The 19611-nt window shown below is 43.9% G+C and overlaps 2 protein-coding genes across 6 annotated transcripts in view; one reads left to right on the forward strand and one right to left on the reverse strand.

Moving 5' to 3' along the window:
• Positions 1 to 268: 268 nt before the first annotated feature.
• On the reverse strand, positions 269 to 5269 carry MRPL57 (mitochondrial ribosomal protein L57). Of its 4 annotated transcripts, none has more exons than XM_073553411.1 (3): positions 5112 to 5239; positions 3913 to 4000; positions 269 to 653 (listed from the first exon to the last, which is right to left on the reverse strand). In XM_073553411.1, the coding sequence occupies exon 3, from the start codon at positions 638 to 640 to the stop codon at positions 326 to 328; it is 315 nt and encodes a 104-aa protein (XP_073409512.1). In that variant the 5' UTR covers positions 641 to 653; positions 3913 to 4000; positions 5112 to 5239; the 3' UTR covers positions 269 to 325. The 4 variants fall into 4 exon arrangements, with proteins under 4 accessions (XP_073409512.1, XP_073409513.1, XP_073409511.1 ...); XM_073553412.1 differs by lacking the exon at positions 3913 to 4000 and adding an exon at positions 2871 to 3112 and having other exon boundaries at positions 5112 to 5232; XM_073553410.1 differs by lacking the exon at positions 3913 to 4000 and having other exon boundaries at positions 5112 to 5269.
• Positions 5270 to 5432: 163 nt separating this feature from the next.
• The window catches only part of LOC141056936 (uncharacterized), a 31163-nt gene continuing 16984 nt past the window's right edge, over positions 5433 to 19611 (forward strand). Inside the window, exons 1-4 of one of the 2 annotated variants that reach the window (XM_073553415.1) lie at positions 5433 to 5567; positions 11346 to 11405; positions 12892 to 13044; positions 15747 to 15799. In XM_073553415.1, the coding sequence (XP_073409516.1) occupies positions 11348 to 11405; positions 12892 to 13044; positions 15747 to 15799 (264 nt within the window). In that variant the 5' untranslated portion in view covers positions 5433 to 5567; positions 11346 to 11347. Of the gene's footprint in view, positions 5568 to 11345; positions 11406 to 12891; positions 13045 to 15746; positions 15800 to 19355; positions 19428 to 19546; positions 19595 to 19611 lie in introns of those variants that run through there. The other variant, XM_073553414.1, reaches the window with a different exon arrangement.

The raw sequence follows: 19611 nt of genomic DNA on the forward strand, positions 1-19611 counted from the left end.
ACATATCCTTAAAGGGATGCCGCCATCTCTAGCACATGACTAGGTTATGCCAACACTTTATAAGCAGTGGGTTTCGCCTCTAAATTCCCTCACTGATCCCAAGAATTAAGAAGCATCAGCGCTGACGAAGGAGCTGCATCCTCCTTCTAAGATCAAACTGCACAGCACTTCACGGACTTAGAAAAAAAATGCCCATACTGTATTACTCTGTGGTTCATAAAGCACGAATATCTTTCAGTGGTGCTCAGTAAAATGCACTGCAAATAAATGTATTTCCTAACAGTGTGTGTTTAATAGAATTTAGCAGAATGACATGTTGGAGAGATCATGCCATAGTCCATTTCTTGGTGACATTTAGATGATTTAGGTGGTCTTGCAGGTATTTGTGTTCGGGGAAGTTTGCCCGCTTCTTTGCGTACTCTTCTCCAATCTCTCTGTATCTCCGTTCGGCGTCGTGACGGAATGCCTGCTCTTTAGTCATATAGGGCCGACTTATCCAGTACTCCGTCTCAGCCTCTATTTCCAGCCTCTTAATCATGGATTGTTTCATGCCCCACGTGACCTCCCGGGGTCTCCTGTATTTCCCTATCCACTGGCGGCCAGGAATGCCCTTCCTCAGGAGTAGGTTGGTCAGGAACATTTTTGTTTAGGGTCTGAAAAAAAAAAAAAAGATAAGAGTTATCATGTGCTTTTCACAATGAGGCTAACTAGAGGAGAGGACTCTGATGCACTCACAGTGGTGTTCTGGAAATATGCAGAGGTGGCAGATTTTTGGGATACTGCGTGTCCGACCATCGGGACCACCAGCGGTCAGCTGAATGAAGAGACAGCGATACTCTCTTTCAATTGCAAAGGGCTGCAGCAAAGAGGCGCCAAAATCCCCTCTTACTGCTGGACACTGGCAATCCAGAGTGTAAGACCACCAATGCATTTTCCCCAAAACCCTTTAACCTCTTCATTTTCGCCCTTTTTTTTCTCTCCTTCCAAGAGCCATAACTTTGTTATTTTTCATTGACATGGCCATACAAAAGCTTAGTTTTTTGAGGGACACCACTCATTTTCCAAACTGGTGTTAAAAAAAAATTGGGAAATATAGAAATTCCAAGTGAGGTGAAATAAAATGCAATTTCACCATTACCGTATTTTCTGGGTTTGGTTTTTAGGACGTCCCTACTGCGATAAAAATGACTTGATAACATGAGACTCCAGCTGATGCCAAATTACTGTAGGCATACACCTACCATATATAATTTTAAGTGGCTAGGAAAATTTAGATGTTTTTGGAGCTGACACCCTTTGCTGTGACCCGTGTTTTCTATATTTTTCTGAATCAGGAAATACAACACGTGGAGTCCTAATTCTCCAGGAAATATAACCAAATATATGACGACTTGTGGTTTAGATATGATCTTTGCTTAAAAATGTGAAGGGGGTTTTTCTTATGTGTTCGTGAAGCAACACAGAGAATTGGAGCTCACCGTCTACGGCCAATACACTGCACTCAGTATACAGAGAGCTCCCCCTATTGGTGGCTGCAGGTAGCAAATGTGTGATCATTTAACGAGGACCTGATATCAGGTCAAAGGTTCCTAGCTTTTGCTAGTATTTGATTCTCGCTGCTCACCTGAGTATGCCATTTTGTTTTTGTTTTAAATTCGCCAAGGTTTTAGAGATCAGGGTCTTATTATTTTGCGCTATTTTTTCCCCCAAAGTTTGTATAAAAAAAAAAGTTGCCATTTTCCGAGACCCGTAGCTCCTCCATTTTTTGTGAGCTCGGGTCGGGTGAGGGATTATTTTTTGCACGCCGAGCTGACGTTTTTATTGATACCATTTTGGTGCACATACAATCTTTTGGTCGCCCTTTATTACATTTTAATGCAATGTCGTGGAGACCAAAAAACCGTATTTCTGGCGTTATTTTTTTTCTCGCTACGCTGTTTAGCGATCAGGTTAATTTTTTTTTTTTTTTTATAAATCGGGCGATTCTGAACGCGGTGATACCAAATATGTGTGTGTTTGATTTTATTTTTATGGTTTTTGAATGGGGCGAAAGGGGAGTGATTTGAACTTTTATATTTTTGTTATGGTATTTTTTCATATTTTTAAAAACATTTTTTTTTTTTTTCACTTTTGGCATGCTTCAATAGATTCCATGGGAGACTAGAAGCTGCCATAACTCTACGTGAATAACCAGAAAGAACAAAAGTACAGCTATAATGCTTATGTGACACTAAATTGAATGATATCTTGACACCATATCACAAAAAATGGGTGACAGATTCTCTGTGCGTCTTATTGCTTACCATGGGTGGCAGCTGCAGTGGAGCGGGGTCCCATGGTCGCTGCTGGTCAGAGGCAGGAGTGGGGCAATGCAGAGAACCCCAGACTGAAAGGAAGGGGTTCCAAAATCCTGGTGCCGAGGTATCCACCTGCGCCATGCACTGGCCCCCCAGCGGCTATTTTCCTGGAGTCCACCATGGAAGTGTCGGGGCTCTCGAACAACGGAACACCTGCAGCATCGCCCCATTCTTGCCTCCGCCAGCAGAGACCCTAGGACCCCGCTCCACTGCAGCCAGTAAGGTATCTTAAAATTAGAAGATGCACTCACATTTTTCCCCAAATTTGGAGGAAAAATCTGCTTCTTATAATCCGAAAAATATTTCTCTATGAAATATATAAAACTGAATACCTCTGTTCCTCTTGCTCGATAAACTGCACCCCTTATGCTATACGCTGCCTGAAACAGGTGTCCAATTGGCCTGTATAAAAGACTGATTGGTGGTGGCGGCTAGTGGTTCTTTTGTTGTTGTGGCGTTGGTAGTGACCGTTCCCGGGTATGTGTAATATATTGGAATCGGAGGTGTATATACCATACGCTCTCTAGGAGTTCTCCAATATTCGGCCTAGTAGTGGAAGCAGCCGCGGCCTCGTCAATCACTCATCAGTCAATTGCGTAGTTGTCCTGACGATTGGATGCAGTAGAGTCGCATTCCCTTGACAAGTGGTGGATCTGCATGATCTCCCTGATGTCATCCTTGACACTTACAAAAATTTTAATTTTTTTTTTTCCATTTGCTGTAACTTTTAGAGATTGCTCACTGGCTGCATTTTTCTGTGCATTTTTGACCCCGCAGGAAGAAAAGAAAAAAAAAAAAAAAAAAACGTTTTACAGTTTTTACAGTACCAGCAAAGTGAATGGGATTCCTAAAATCTTGTACATACACTGATGATTTTTTTTTTCTGGTAAATTTGAACCAAAGTGTATTTTCAAATCTGCAGTGTGTTAAATTTTTCAGCATTTTTCACCCAAATGAATGGGCAAAGAAAGTGCAAATAAAAACACAAAAAAGTGCACGTATTTACTGTATGCAGCATTTTTCCTGCCGAAACCCTGTTTTTTTGTGGCAGAAAAATCTGCAGCAAATACTCAATGTGCACACAGCCTTATATTCTTCCAATCATGGAGCTGTGCGAGGGTTGTTTTTTTGGCGTGGAGCTGACATTTTTATTGATACCATCTCAGGATACAGACATTTTAGCCATTTTTTACTGTTTTTGAGAAGTGTGGCAACCGAAAAACAAGCCATTCTGACATTTAGATTTTTTTTCTCTTTTAAAGAGAAAATTATTTTAAATATTTTATAGACCAGACTTTCACAGATACTAAATATGTTTGGTTTCATTTTTTTTTTTCTTTTAAACATAGGGAGAGTCAAACATTTTTTTTCTTTTATATTTTGAAAACCTTTAATTAATTTGTTTTAGTTCCCCTAGGATTCACAGCTAACTTCTGTAGCTGCTGACAGTATAACCCAGTTGGCACCCGCCGTGTACAGAGTGAGCACAAATCCTGAGCCCATCCAATACACTAGCCCATGACAGTCCTGCATTCATTTAAAGGGAATATGTCACCTCATTTTTGGCCTATGAGATGCGGCCACCGCCATCAGGGGATTATCTGCAGCATTCTTTAATTCTGTAGCGAGGCCCCCATTGTAACCTGAAAGATAAAAAAAACAAGTTAGATTATACTCACCCCAGGGTCTGGTCCGATGGGTGTCACGGTCCGGTCTGTGCCTCCCATCTTCTAGCGATGACGTCCTCCTCCTTACTTCTGCCGCGGCTCCTACGCAGGCGTACTTACTCTGCCCCATTGAGGGCAGAGTAAAGTACTGCAGTGCACAGGGAAAGGTCAGAGAGGTCCGGCGCCTGCGCACTGCAGTACGTTACTCTGCCCTCAACAGGGCAGCGCAGTAAGCCTGCGCAGGAGCCGTGATGGGAAGCAAAGAAGAGGACGTCATCACTAGAAGATGGGAGGCGCCGGACCACGACACCCATCGGACCGGACCGCCCCCGGGTGAGTATAATATAACTTTTTTTTCTTATCTTTCAGGTGACATCGGGGGCTTATCTACAGCATTACAGAACGCCGTAGAGAAGCCCCTGATGGCGGTGGCCACAGCTTATATGCCAAAAAATAGGTGACAGATTCCCTTTAACAATTATGAGGAAATGTAATAAAGTATATTAGAAAGTTGCACTGAGGATCCCAACAGGGTTACAAAGTGTCACCTTGCATGTAGAGATTGTGTGATGTAGAGACCCCCTTTAAAGGAGCCACTTTCTCCTTTCTAAACCAATACCGGCACTGGGTAGGGGACGGTAAGAGGTGGAAGAAATACCTTGTGACATCCTGGACACTCCGCCTATGGAGGGAAGGCACATTCAGATGTAGAGGTGACTGGAGCGGGGGTCCCGCACTCACACCATCACTCCCTACACACAGGGAACTTTGCAATCCCCATTTTTACCATTAAGAATATTAAAAAGGGGCAAAATTACTGTTTTACCAGACTTGTAAATAAAAAGGAGACCGACGTTGCATATTCCCTTAGTTTATACCTTTCTGTAGCAGCTGCAGTGTAGATTATACAGTACTGTGCCCCAGCTGCTGCAGAACATCATACTACAGACCTGATATTTTTAGAGGAACCCTCTGATCGTATGTTTCATCATTCCAGGATCTCCCAGGTGGAGACACAACAATCCCTCCCGCCATACATTATACAGGGGCAGAACACAGTACAATGACACGATGCTATGTGACTTACCAGACTAGGACATGTATAGAGTCTACAGTAACTATCGCATTCAGCCTCCTCGTCCTGACAGCCGCACACTACGCACACATAGCACTGATGGCCTTCACAACCCGGAAGTCAGCAAGAAACCGGAAGTGCTGAACTCGCCATATTTGATATGGGCAAGCTGATAAAAATGCATCCAAAAAAAGTGATTCATATCCCTTCGTTTAATTGATCTTACACCGTCCATGCAACAGTGACCATAAACGCTGAATACATTTATCCATTATGTGAAGAGTGTTAAAACGCTGCCAGAACTAAAAATGGCGGCGACAACGAAGTACTTCCTGTCCGGACAGCTCGACCGGAAGTGACGTAATCACACACACAATAAAATAAAAAATAACCCGCAGTAGCATGGCGGAGGCGTGGAGCTGGTGTGAGCGGTGATGTTTGTAAATCCTTCCTGAGTCTGATACACAGGTCAGTAGGTGATTATAATAGGGATGGTAACTCGTATTAGGGGCACTACAAGTCCCAGCAAACCTTGTTAACCAATGAGACATCAACTTTGCCAAACTTTATTGATAATATGAACATAATAACACTCCATGGCCACAAAAAGGGCGTAAAATCTGGTGTCTGTCCCCGTAGTAATGTGATACACCGGCCTGTGTTACGGGGCACAGTATATGACGTCTGCGCCGGTGTTGTGATTTGGTTCGTGCCGGCATATTGATAAGTTGTACTTAGATGTGTTCTATAGCTGGCTTTTATTTTTTTGACACCTGTTTGGGAGGGAGTGCATCTACGTTGTCCATCTGTGCCGTCTGCGCTCTGCCCACATTGTCCCTGGCGTGCGGAGGGCGGTAATACAACGCCACATAGCCGCCCGGCTCAGAGAGCGCTCTGATCCCGCTACTTACTCATGGCGGGGATTCTGCACAAGAAACGTGTGTTCCCTCTGTAGCCGCGATCGCCAGCCCTGCCGATCACCGGAGCTAGCGTCACTGAAGAGGCAGATAAATATCCTCAGCGTCGTAGCCTATGCGGCTATACCAGTAATGTGCCCTGACCGGAGTGTATGGGTCCAACACGCCGGGATACGAAGGTATGGCAGTATATTTAAAAAAAAAAAAAAAAAAAAAAAAAACCTTTTGTGGGATTTAAAAAAAAAAAAAATCAATGTTAAAAAAATTAATAAAAAGACAAAAGCAGGTATATAAAAAGACATGACCTTTTTAAATAATGATATGCTTTATTAAAGGGAACCTGAAGGCAGATTCTTGCTGCCCCTGGAGGGATCTGCGTCCAGCGCCGTTATTGCAGCCGTATATGAAACACTGCAACATTTCAGAAAAAATATACTTGAAAAATGCATCCGGGGACCGTACGACTCAGTTGACAAGTCCGGCGCCTCTCCCGTAGACTGTAGGCTCATCCAGAAGTCTGTATACAGTGATGTACAGGCCGGCTGCGGCCCTCCTGACCCATAGGAATATATGGAGTTGTCAATACATGAACAGCTGAGTGAGGCTTGTGTCTATAGGGGAGACACCTGTCAGTCATGGGGAATGGGGCAGGGAGAAGCTGCCAGGGACTTTCCTCTAGGACTGGTCATCGGCCGGCTTTTCAAAGTTGTTTGTGAAGCGCACGCAGCATTTCAGAGTAAGGCCTCATTCACACTTCAGTCTTTTTTCGCTTATGAGAAAAACGGACTAGTTTTTTTGGTCCGTGTCAACAATTTTTCTTGTACGGGGAGAAAAAAAAAAAAAGGATTTCTCCATTCTGTCATTCCGTGAAAATCAAACCACTCATACCATCGGAGTGGGGTCCGACTTTTTTTTCACAGACGCATAGACTTGCATGGTTGTTTTTGGTCTGAATGTCTCTAGCTCCCTGCCGAGTTCCTTCAAAAACCATACAGTAGGTGTACTGAGAAGAACTGATAAAGGCAAAGGGTGATCACCAGGTATTGATGTGATTTAGAATTCTTTTTTGTTCATTCCCTTTGAACTTTGTTGCCATATATAAACTATTAAAGGATAATGAGGTTAATCTGCAGGTTAATAGCGTTACTAACCTGCCCGGCACCCACATTTAGCTGAACTCTGCTGGGATAAAATTAACTATATCCTCCCCCCTTAGCGTTTCGGTTTCAGTCACGGGGCGGCGCCGATGCTGGTTCTGTCACCGCTCTGCGTATACAGAGCGGCGGCTGAAACCGTGCCCCTGACTCTGCATGGGGGCCGGCTGTCAGTCAGGACTGGGGATGCGGTTACAGCCTCTGCTCTGTATACTCAGAGCGATGACTGTTGTGAGCTCTCTTGATCTGACTTTTGAGGCAAGGCTCCCTCTGGTGGATACTGCTGGTAGTGGTGCTGGTCAACATGATGTTAATCCAACAGCTGCAGAAGATAATTGGAGGAGTGGTGGTAGTGACTGGGACTACATAAGCGAGCAGACTTCTCTCAGTGACTGCCGGTGATACTCCTTTCTTAGCTTACTGAGGATTTCTGTCTGCTGCCTGATCCTGCATTTTTTCAGCTAAGTGTCATTTGCTAAACCCTTTGCATCTGTTTTTGCCTTGCTGTCACGGGTCAGCTTGCTCCCCCTGGGGCTGCTGGCTCTTGCCCTGTTTGTTTGCTCAGTTCCCTGCTGTATTAGCCTGTTGCTAACCGCCAGCTCACACCTGAGTGCTGATTATAGTGGGGGTGAGGTTGTTCAAACCTCAGTATTTTTGTATATCAGTCGTGTTGGAATTATTAGGGTTTTTGCGTGATTGTGGACAGGACAGAAAAGGCACTATCTAGTCAGTGTGGGCCCCATCATTTGCTCAGTCTATTTTATGTCTGTGTTTGTACTTCATCTTGTCTCACCGACAATATATGTTTGAGGGCTGTCTATTCCTTTGGGGATCTGCTCCGGGGCAGATTAGATTTCACCTTTCTGTCTTTAGACTTAGTCCTCCGGCTGTGATGAGGCGTCTAGGGCAACGTAGGAACGCTCCACGGCTACTGCTAGTTGTTAAGATCAGGGGTCTGCAATCCGCTGAGCCACCAATCTCTGGTGTTCTGGTGGCATAGCCTATTGCGCTCTCCTCGGTGACCCATTCATAACAGATGACTGAACCATTGCTGTCACTACCCTGTGACTGAAACTGGAACACTGCCAGGAAGAAAAAAAGTTAATAAACTTCCCGCAGCGTTCGGCAATATGCAGGCCCCGGGCAGATAAGTAACGCTATTTTGCATAGTACCAGGTGGCTCAAAAGGATGTGGGTACTGGTCTTCGTATCCCATGACAAGCTTCAGGCAGCCTGGGAAGGCCCGTACCTCATGTACCAGCATCTCAACACTAACTTACCTGGTCATTCTGGACCATGCCCAGGGATGGCGGAAGGCCTTCCTTGTAAACATGATGAAGGCACATCCTGAGCGGGATCCCTGCGCCCTCCCAGTATGCAACCTGCCAGAAGAGGCAGAGGCGGAGACCCTCCCGGATATGCTCAAGGATGGGGAGGTTTGCAACCAGTTCTCGTCAGACAAACTGTCCAGCTGTCCTACACCCCTTCCCTTCCTGTAGCATACAGCATATCGGGTCTCCCTGGAGATTGACTAGATGCTGAAGTTGGGGGTCATATGACCATCCAGCAGCACTTGGGCCTCACCTATAGTCCTCATCCTAAAGAAGGACCGGACAACCCGTTTCTGTGTAGACTCCAGGGGGCTCAACACTGTCAGTCACTGATGCGTACCCAATGCTGTGCATCAGTCATTGGCCGAGGCCAAGTGCCTGATTATCATGATCTGAACCAGGGATATTGGCAGATTACCCTGACCCACGAGGCTCGGGAACACTTTGCCTTTATCACCCTGTTCGAACTGTACGAATCCACAGTGATGCTATTCGGCATGAAGAATGCTCCTTCCAACTTTTTAGCGGATGGTCAGCACACTGCTCAAGCGACTAGAGTATGCGGCTATGTACCTGGATGACATTGCCATCTTCAGTCCCACCAAGGAGGATCACCTAGAGCATCTGGCTCAGGTGGATCTGCCGGGCAAGCTTGACCATTAAGCCAGAAAAGTGCCAGCTGGGTATGAATAAGGTCTTCTACCTGGGACGCCGGGTTGGCAGGGGAGTCTCTAAAACTGGAGCCCAGGAAGCTGGATACCATCGCACGCTGGCCCATCCCTAGGACAAAGAAACAGGTGATGTCCTTTCTGGCCACCGCTGGGTACTATAGGAGGCTTGTCCCTCACTGTAGTAGCCTGGCGAAGCCCCTGACAGACCTCACCAAGAAGAAGCTGCCCTCTGCAGTCGATTGGACAAATGACTATGAGACAGCCTCCCGCCCCTTCCAGCTTCCCGGTACTACAGGAAGCCGACTTTATTTGGCCATTTGTAGTACAGACCAACGCCAGTGACTTGGCTTTGTTGCTGTGCTCAGCCAGGTCAATTCTACGGGCCAAGAACACCCCATTTTGTACCTGAGCTGGAAGCTCCTGCCGAGGGAGGTGGCCTACTCCACAATGGAGAAGGAATGCCTGGCAATTGTGTGGGCCTTGCAGCGTGTGCAGCCATACTTGTACGGATGCAAATTCACCGTGGAAATGGACCACAACCCCTTCAGCTGGTTACACACTGTATCTGGAACAAATGGGAGGTTGCTATTCTGGAGTTTTGCGCTCCAGCAGTACCACTTCGCCATTTGCCACAAGAAGGGCCGTGACCATTGTAACGTCGATGGGCTATCCCAAAGAGGGGAGGTTATGGACAGGCTCGCTAGAGAACACCGAAAAATGCTGCCCCCTACCATCCTCTAAAAGTGGGAGGTGTGAAGGGGGGGGGGGTTATTGACAACTTACAGTTCTCCTGAAAACGTGCTGCCGTAACAGGACACCTGGCTCAGCAGGGAGGCATCTTCTTGGTTTCAAAGAAGGAATTCTCACACCCACCAACTAGCTAGTACAGGAAGACTACCCCCCCCCCGTGGTTCCAAACCATGTGGTCTTAACTGCTTTGTTCAGACAGCTTGGATTTCATAAGGAGAATATGGACTTACCGCAGGTCTCTCCGGAATGGGCCGAACGCCTTCCAGGGTCTTGGTTTGTTCTAGCACCACAAGGTGGGGAAATATGTTGAATGGCTTGTAAAAGCCAGGTAGCAAAGCTGTGTTTGGTCTTGACGCTTAGCAGGGGCCCAGCTGGATCCAATGGTGCCCAAACCGCCTCCCCAGTGCCGTCCATTAAGGATTTATGACCCATCTTCGGTTTTTAGTTAGAGACAAGGTGAGGGGAATTAGGTTCACCCCAGATGGGAAGAGGGCAATGTCCCAAAGGGGATGAAAGCTAGTGTAAGGCCAAGTGGTCTCTCACTGTTATGCTTGTTTTGAAAGTGGGGGGTCACGTCGAGTAACGTACTGTGAAGGACCTAGGAATCATCTGGCAGACCATGCGCCCTGCGGCCCAGTGTACACATGTCAAACGGTAATTGACATGATCCATTTGCTTGTATCTTTTGTTCTAACACTATTGTATTTGCACATGTAACCATTGTGTATACAGCTCTGGCAAAAATTGAGACCACTTTAAAATGTTCAATTTGTCTGATTTTTCTCTTTATTGGTATATTTTTGAGTAAAATGTGAATTGCTCTTTTATTCTATAAACTTCTGACATGTCTTTGAATTTCCAAGCAATAAATTTTGTATTTTTCTTCTGAAAATGAGAAATGGTCAAAATTAGACAAAAAATGCCGTGCTTGCAGACCGCAAATAATGCGGAAAAAAGTTCATGATCTTTTAGAAACAACAATAGTAATGTTTTAACTCAGGAAGAGTTCAGAAATCAATATTTTATGGAATAACCATGATTGTTAATCCCAGCTTTAATGCTTCTTGGCTGCTTGCCACCAGTCTTTCACACTGCTTCTGGTGCAAAAATGTAAGCAGTTCTTCTTTGTTTGATGGCTTGTGACTATCCATCATCCTCCTGATTACATTCCAGAGGTTTTCAATGGGGTTCAGGTCTGGAGAATGGGCTGACCATGACAGGGATTTGATGTGGTGGTCTCTTAATTTTTCCAGAGCTGTATAGTGTATTGTATTGAAAGTGGGGAAACCACATTGCTTCATCCATCTGACATAATAGTGACGTCAGGTGGGGTGGCGAGGTGTGGGTTCATCACAACCGGGTATAAATCCTGCGATAGTGGAGCAGTCGGTCAGTTCTTTATTTTTTTTTTTTTCTGTTGTAGGCATGTCAAGCAAACGCGACGAGTCCAGTATTCGGTCTTCATCGTCCTGTGAGGATAGAGGTAATCTATAGTTTATTACTCATCCGATCTTTGTTTTTAATTCTTCCCCGTGTCCGCCATATGTTTTCAGTGTTTGACGGGTGCCGTCTTGATGTATTTAGATGAAGGTGCCCACTTCATACACGGCAGCTAGCTCTGATCGCTGCTGTTTAACCCTTTAGATACCACTGTCACTCACCGACAGCAGCCTATAAACGGCTTGGTTCATGGCGCACGTGTCCACCGGCTCCCATCCCGCCACCAGGATGTGATTTCGGGCGGGGGGGGTGCCAATGGGATGCCATAGCTGCCGGTCGTCAGTTGATGGCGCCTCTTGCTGCTACCTTGACCTTCCAATGAAGTCCAGCCTGTGACAGGGATGCATCGTTTTCTCTTGTAGGAACAAGCAATCAAAGGATCAAGTTCCTCTGGGGACTAAAATTAAAAATTTCCATATTATTTTTTTTTTTTTTTCTTGTAAAAATAAAGAAATTAAAATTTGATGTAACTACGTCCGCAAAAGCCTGGTCTATCAAAGTAGAAAATTATTTCATCTGTACAGTAAATGACCCCCCCCCCCCCAAAAAAAAAAAAAAAAATATTAGAAGCAGCAGAATTGCTGTTTTGTATTTTATTTGCCATATGTCTGTTAAAAACTATATGTATGATACAAATGAAAACAACAGTTTGGCACACAGAAAACAAGCTCTCACGCAGCTCCATAAGCAGAAAAATAAGAAAGTGATGGGTGTCAGAAAAAAGCGACAAAACCAGGTTTGTTTGTGGTTTTGTTTTTTGTTTTTTTTACAAAATTCTAAATTTTTATTTTTTTTTGTTTTTTTTTTTTTTGTCACCACTAAAATATATGTATAAAAAAAAAAATAACTATGCAAGTTTAGTATCAAAGCAATCGTGCCCTGGAAAAACATTTTTATGCGTCATGGCAGTTGAAGTGTTAGTGTGACCGGCCACTTCTGTGCTCCAGATCTGCAGGGATCTCGGCATGAGATTCACCAAAGATGTAGTCCAGAGACTCTGCTTGCCAATCCTCTTTGTTAAATATATAGACATCCAAGAAGATTAGATATAAGCTGCTGTTTGATGGGTGTCTTCAGCATCGATCATGGAGAGGAGCCCAGCGCCATGGCTGAGGAAGCCATTAAGAGCTGGGTGCGGTTGGTTCTTTCCATGCCTCATGTCAGATCACATCCCTTTAAGTGGGGCTATGCTCTAGTAGATTTGAATAAAGGGGCTCATTATGTTTTGACGATATGAGGTGATGTGACTCTTAGGGTGCTTTCCGGCATCCGTACAAATCTGTCCCAAGATCGGATCGCAATGCACGCACTGGCCACTTCATAGAAATATATGAACCGGTCACGTTCGAGTCAGGAGACCATGCCGGTCAGTGCATGCATTGTAGTCCAATCTCGGACCGATTTGTACGGATGTCTGAAAATACCCTTTTGGTAATGTTTGCTTAGGTTATTCTTTCTGTGTTTCTCAGGAAGAGAAAAAAATAAAAGGAAGCGCAGCCGGAGCAGATCTCCTTCTGTGTCTTCTTCCTCGTCTTCATCGTCTCATTCATCTTCCTCATCGTCGTCTTCTTCCTCACGCTCCTCATCATCTTCCAGTAGCAGAAGCAGCTCCAGCAGTCAAGGTAGGTCTGTTAGGCTTTATTCATAGCCAAGAGGCAAATGTTTGTCACTGACCGTTCCACCATTACCGCTTCTCTAGTAGTGGTTTCCCATCTACTAAGTCCACGAGTAACGTCACCTGTCTCCCAGTGTTCTCAAATTTCTCCCTCTGCTCCTAAGCTGAAAAGGACAGACTCGTATCATCTGGGTTAACACATTCCCTTGTCTAATACTTCTCTCGTGCTGCAACTCCTTTCTGGGATGCTCTTCCCCATCCTGTAAGACTATACAGCCATATACAAATCTTGTGGCGGACTCATTATCGTACCTGTTCACTGAAGCCTACCCCAATACCTACCTAAAAACCACTAGTTCCCCTGTTTCTCTCCTAGAGTTGTCTCTATCCTCATTGTCTTATATTACCAGTTTATTAATGGGAACCAGTCTGCTGATTCTGGCTGCCTCAAGCGCAGACCGGCTCTGTTATTGCAGCCTTTTATGTTTTACTCTGATGCTTTTCACGGAATACTTACTTTGAGAAGCCAGCTGCAGATGATGGGTCACAGACGACTAGTTTGAGTTTTTTTTCCCCGCTCTGCTTCCCCCAGACCCACAGGTCTCGTCTTATACAAGTATAAAGAGAAAGCTGTCTGTCTCGAAAAAGCCGAGTGCGGAGAACGCACCAACTTTCAAAGTACCTTTTTCTTAAAAAGTCTGCAGGCAGCTTTCTATGTGCATACAGTAAATGAATGCGGCCTTCTGTAAAACAAAAGTCGAAATTATTGGACTGGAAAAAGTTTACTCTTCATTATTATATACAGTAATGTTCAAAATACGGTGATAGTAGTCCAATATGACTAAGCAGATAAATCACTGTTTGTGGTATAACTTACATTACCACATGTCAAACAATTTACCAGTTGGTGCGGTCGGATCTTAAAACCACCAGACTTGGCAGTCATGGTCTGCATGTGTTTGAGTCTGTGTATTAGAATAATTAATTGTAATGGGGGGGTGTTAAAAATAATAGCAGTGTGGAGTTCAATTAGTGAGGTCAGTCATTCTGTGAAGAAACAGGTGGGAATCAGGTGGCCCTTATCTAAGGGTGAAGCCAGGAAATGTTGTACATACATTTCGCCTTGAAAGCCTGAGAAATATGGGTCGTTCGAGTCATAGCTCAGAAGAACAGCGGACTTTGATTAAAAAATTGACTGGAGAGGGTAAAACTTATAGAGACGTGCAGGCAATGATCGGCTGTTCAGCTGAAATGATCTCCAATGCTTTACAATGGAACGCCAAACCAGAGAGACGTGGAGGAAAACGGAAGACGACTGTTCTAATGGATGGAAGAAAAGTCACAATGGCAAAGGCTCAGCCAGTGATCAGCTCCAGAATGATCAAAGACAAGTCTCAAGTTACCTGTGAGGACTGGGACAGATAGAAGGCGCCTGTGTGACGCTAATCTCTTAGCAAGAAGTCCCCGCAAAGTTCCACTGTTAACCCCGCAAAAAAGTCCCCCTGTTAATACAAAGACATGTACTGAAGAGGATATAATTTGCCAAAGAACACATCAACTAGTCTTAAGAGAAATGGAGAAACATTTTGTGGACTGATGAAGGTAAAATTGTTCTTTTTGGGTCCAAGAGCCGCAGACAGTTCATCAGACGACTCCCAAACTCTGCATTCAAGCCACAGTACACTCTGCAGACAGTGAAGCATGGTGGAAGCATCATGATATGGGCATGTTTCTCTTACAATGGTGCGGGACCAATTTACCGCATACCAGGGATCATGGACCAGTTTGCACATATTAAAATACTTTTAAAGGTCATGTTGCCTTACACTGAAGAGGATACGCCCTTGAAATGGGTGTTTCTACAAGCTTTATATACAGCCATGTATCAATTTAAATATTACATTTTTTATTGAACAACTTCATAAGGTTTAAAAGGTATAACAAAATAGCACAGGTACAGAAGAGGTTTAGGTGGGTAAACCGGGGAATATTAAGTCATCGCAGGGTAATGTTGCACAAGCAGGCAAGTGCAATCTGTAACATATATTAATTTTTCATAATTTATGTTGTAATTGCTATTTCACAATAAGGATGGAAAATCTTCAATATATCAGAAGACAATAATAGTAAACAATATCACACACCACTGCACAAATAAATGAACAGCAGAGTTGCACAGAACAGCGTAAAGTATGTGTAGGTGTCTAGTAAGAATGGCACAATAATGTGAACCAATTTAGTACTGGCAAAGTAGAGTATACATAAATGCCCAACACAGTAGCATAATGAAAGTGCCTGTATGGTAGACCAAGGACATGATATGTATAGTTACCTGAGAATAGAACTCAGGGACCCACCACACCCGACGCGCGTTTCGCTTCATGTTTTGAATTAGAAAACAGTATGCAATGTTCCCAATGCTGGAAATAAGAACTTAAAAACTAGTATAAAGATTTTGTGATTAACTCGTGTTTTTGAACACACTGCTATTATTTTGAACACTACTCTTTGGCGTTTCAGTATTTATAGCTTTGCCAGCAGGGGGCAGTCTGCTGTCATTTATTATCAGCCCATTAATGGATGGATACATGGATGGCTGCTCGAGAAACTTTTCAGCTCGTCGTAGCACTCAGTTTTCCTCACATTCATAAATGTCTTATGTACGGAAATAACTTTTTTTTTTTTTTTTTTTTGACTTCCTTCTTTTAGATACTGGGAAAAATAAATCCAAAAAGGCATCCAAGGAAAAATACAACAAAAAGGTAAAGTGCGTTGTTTTAATCAGCATTATATTGCATCATTCTTTTCTGATTTAATTTTGTAATATATCTGTAAATCTGTTTCTGCTCCTTTTATTCTGATACAAAGCTCCAAATCCCCTGCATAAAGCTACATAGATAATGAAGTTCTGGTGACTACCATGACGATCGGCTGATTACAGTGAATGACACGGATGACAATCGGCTGTGTGTTTTTTTTTTTTTTTTTTTTTTTTTTTTTCCTTCTCTCGCCAGGGGAAGCAATCGTAAAATGTAAGGTTACAGGGCAGATAATTAGATAGGGGATGAATCAAGGCCTACTTGCTAGAGCCGCTCTCTTTCCTGACTCATAGAAGAGGGTCTTCTCCTTTAAATAAGGAGGAGATTTGGAGCTTTGCATTAGAAAAATGGACGTAAATTCTGAAATAATATATTTAAGGCTGGACTTACACCTTAAGCCTGACTTATCCTTAGCGCTTGTTTTGCCATTGCCTTGTTTTACTGATTGCAGCAAAAAATGAAATGGTACAAAAATCGTCAACTCTCTGTTTAATCCTCCATGCAGTAAATGTGCGTCTCTAGCTGATGTGATGCCCCCCCCCCCCCCCCCTTTGACATACATTTCCGATGTCGTGAAACTGATCAGAAAGTATTGCCAAGTGATCGGCTGTAATCTGGGGGAACACTTGGCAATAACTGTTCAATTTCCATGCGGCGCCCCCCAGAGGGGATATGAAGCCTATTTAAAGCAACGCGGCATCTGTGCCATCCACGGCAGGTCCTTCTCAGACAACCTGTATGTACTGCCTAGACATGAGGATCCTTGGGTTATACATGATGAACTACAATAAAAAAAACCTTCTATAACCATCAAGTATGTGCTTGAAAATGGGTTATATTGTATCTACAAAGCAAAAGAATGCGTAATTTTCTGTAATTCTTATTCTATATATTTGCTTGTTCTGTGCCGAGAGCTGGCACGATGGCGCCCCATGGCGTTTCTGGAGACCCCCCTACATCTACCGTTCCCAATAGTCATGGCCGACACGTGCGTCGCTTATCTTCTTTTTACCTGGTGATTCAGCCCTCTGCTTTTTCTCTACTCTTCGTAGCCTCCACATCGGAAAAGATTTTGCATAGACGTCAGCGGATAACTGCGGAGGCTTTTGTCCCCTCTGTGTGTTTTTACAAAGGCTCAATGTTCTGATACAATTATCTAGGAAAACCAACGTAGTCGCTGCTTTCATTTGCTACTACTCCACAAAAATGAATAGATCCTGAATGGTTGGTTGCAAGAGACCTTTGCTATACATTTCTATAGTTTTGGATGCGCAGCCAACTTTTCTTTGCTGGCTTTACAATATGGTGCAGAAAAGTTAATTGTTCCTCTCCGACTTTCACAAAATGCATTTGCATCAATTGCTTGTCAGTATCTGTGGTAAATACCCTGGTGCTTAAAGGGTTACTGTAGCACGGACTACTAAGCGACAAAAAAAATCTAAAATACTTTTGTTGGAGTAAATTGTTACAAGGCACACGCATTATAATTTGGGACATCTTTGGACTGTCCTATAGTTAGATAATAAAATAACACCACTAATTCCAGTTTTACACGTCGGAGTTCGGACCATGGTGGGTGGGTCTCCTGATCCGAACCCATAGGAGGCTGTCGAGTTTAGGTCCAGGAGATCCACGTCCGGTTCGTACTGAAGATTGTGAAAGTTGGATGTATGAAATCTGCCTAAGACTAGGCACCGTTTTTGGATTAAAAACACTACTAAATACCCTGTTTTTGTTATCATTTTTTACTAGCACTTGCTGTCTACTGTTATATTTTTCACAACAGAGTATTTTTGCACGTTTGTAATACTGTGTTTTTTCTTTGCGTACATAGTTTTTGGAGCAGAGTTTTTTTGGTCGAGTTTGTGGAGCAAAAACTGAGCGGAAACTCTGTGTCACGCACGGACACGGGTGAGGTCAGGTGGATGGCACAGCATATAAACTCAACGGGATGGAAAAGCGAGAGGAAGGCCCTGAAGGTAGGGAGTGAGGGATGGGACACTTCCTGACACCAACCTGTTCCTGTCCCTAAGCTCCCCTAACACCCTATGTGGGTCCTTTCACCCCCCAGCCGTCACGTGCCTAGTCTGTCACCTCATTGTACGCTCGCTAGTGCACTGGCCGGCAAGGATGCTAGGCTCGCCACTGCAGATGGTAACACACAGGGGAAGAGACAAACACAGACAAAGAAATACTCTTCTCCGGTTCTGCTGCTAGGCTCCACAGCATCAGAGACAACGGCATCGGGAATCTGAACTCGCACAGCAGCAGCAACACCACCGACACAAGAGCTCCACACCTCTAGCTGGTCTGCATTGACGAACTCTACAACCGACGATCAGCTGATGGGTTATGTGACTATTTAAAAGAAGGTGGAAGTAGTTACCAACTAACATCAGCTCACCAGCCTGAAAGAAACTGCTAGCAAAAGACTGACATTAACTCCAAAAGGAAAAAACAACATTTAAATTTCATCGGACCCAGAGCTGCCATGAAACGAAGAAGGAAAAAAAAAAAAAAAAAAAAGACTGTGTGCACATAGCCACCGAGTGGAAACTCTCCAAAATGCAACAAAAAGTTTCCGCTCAGTTTCTTCTCCAAAAAATCAACAAAAAACATGCACCCTAAGAGCAGACGTAGATTTATGCCATTTTGTGAACTTCAAGGGAATCTGTCACCTCGTTTTTCCGATATGAGATTCAACCACTGCCATCAGAGGCTTATCTACAGCATTCTGTAATGCTGTAGATAAGCCCCCCGATGTAACCGGAAAGATGATAAAAGCGAGTTATATTATACTCACCCGGGGGTCTGGTCCGATGGGTGTCGTGGTCTGGCTCCTCCCATCTTCTAGAGATGACGTCCTCCTCCTTACTTCTGACGCGGCTCCTGCGCAAGCGTACTTTATCTGCCCTGTTGAGGGCAGAACAGAGTACTGCAATTCGCAGGCAGCGGGAAAGGTCAGAGGGGTCCAGCGCCTGTGCACTGCTGTACTCTGCCCTCAACAGGGCAGAGTTAGTACGCCTGCGCAGGAGCCATGGCAGAAATAGGAAGGAGGACGTCATCGCTAGAACATGAGAGGCACCGGACCGCGACACCCATCGTACCGGACCGCCCCCGGGTGAGTATAATATAACTTGTTGTTCTTATCTTTCAGGTTACATCGGGGGCTTATCTACAGCATTACAGAATGCTGTAGATAAGCCCCTGATGGCGGTGGCCGCAGCTGATAGGTCAAAAATGAGGTGACGGGTTCCCTTTAATGAACATGTCTAAACGTTTTAGAACTTATTTTTGAAAAGAGTCTCGAAAGATTGTAAATTTTCATGCTAAAATGGCTCGTCATCTTACTTGTGACGCTCTTTTAAGCTCCGTTTTCACCAAAAAACTGGCATGAACTAATAAATGCGGGCCTATCTTACTAGTTTTCTGGACTTCAGATTAATACTTTACCCCATGCCACCATTCGAATGTGTACTTTATTTTTATTTTATTACAGGATTATATTGTATTCTAATTTGAGAGTGTGGACACTTGTGATTTGGATTTCTCCCGAAAAGGACAAATAAAGGTAATTAAGACTTTTTTCTATTATTTTTTTTTTTTTTTTTTTCTTTTTAAATTTTACACTATAAAAATAAATTTTAAAAATTGTATTTTTTCTTCCATATTTCTTTATTTTGGCTACAGGAAATCGCTGTTCCTTCATAAAAACGTGTTAATTGCAGTTACATTGTGGTAAGTCTTGGAAATAT

The sequence above is a fragment of the Dendrobates tinctorius genome, unplaced genomic scaffold (genome assembly GCF_039654945.1).
Source record: "Dendrobates tinctorius isolate UK_male_01 unplaced genomic scaffold, ASM3965494v1 ptg000201l, whole genome shotgun sequence".
Classification (NCBI taxonomy): Eukaryota; Metazoa; Chordata; class Amphibia; order Anura; family Dendrobatidae; genus Dendrobates; species Dendrobates tinctorius.

Excerpts from the sequence above, each read along its gene's own strand:
- MRPL57 (XM_073553410.1), bottom strand. The coding sequence starts at position 640 with ATGTTCCTGACCAACCTACTCCTGAGGAAGGGCATTCCTGGCCGCCAG.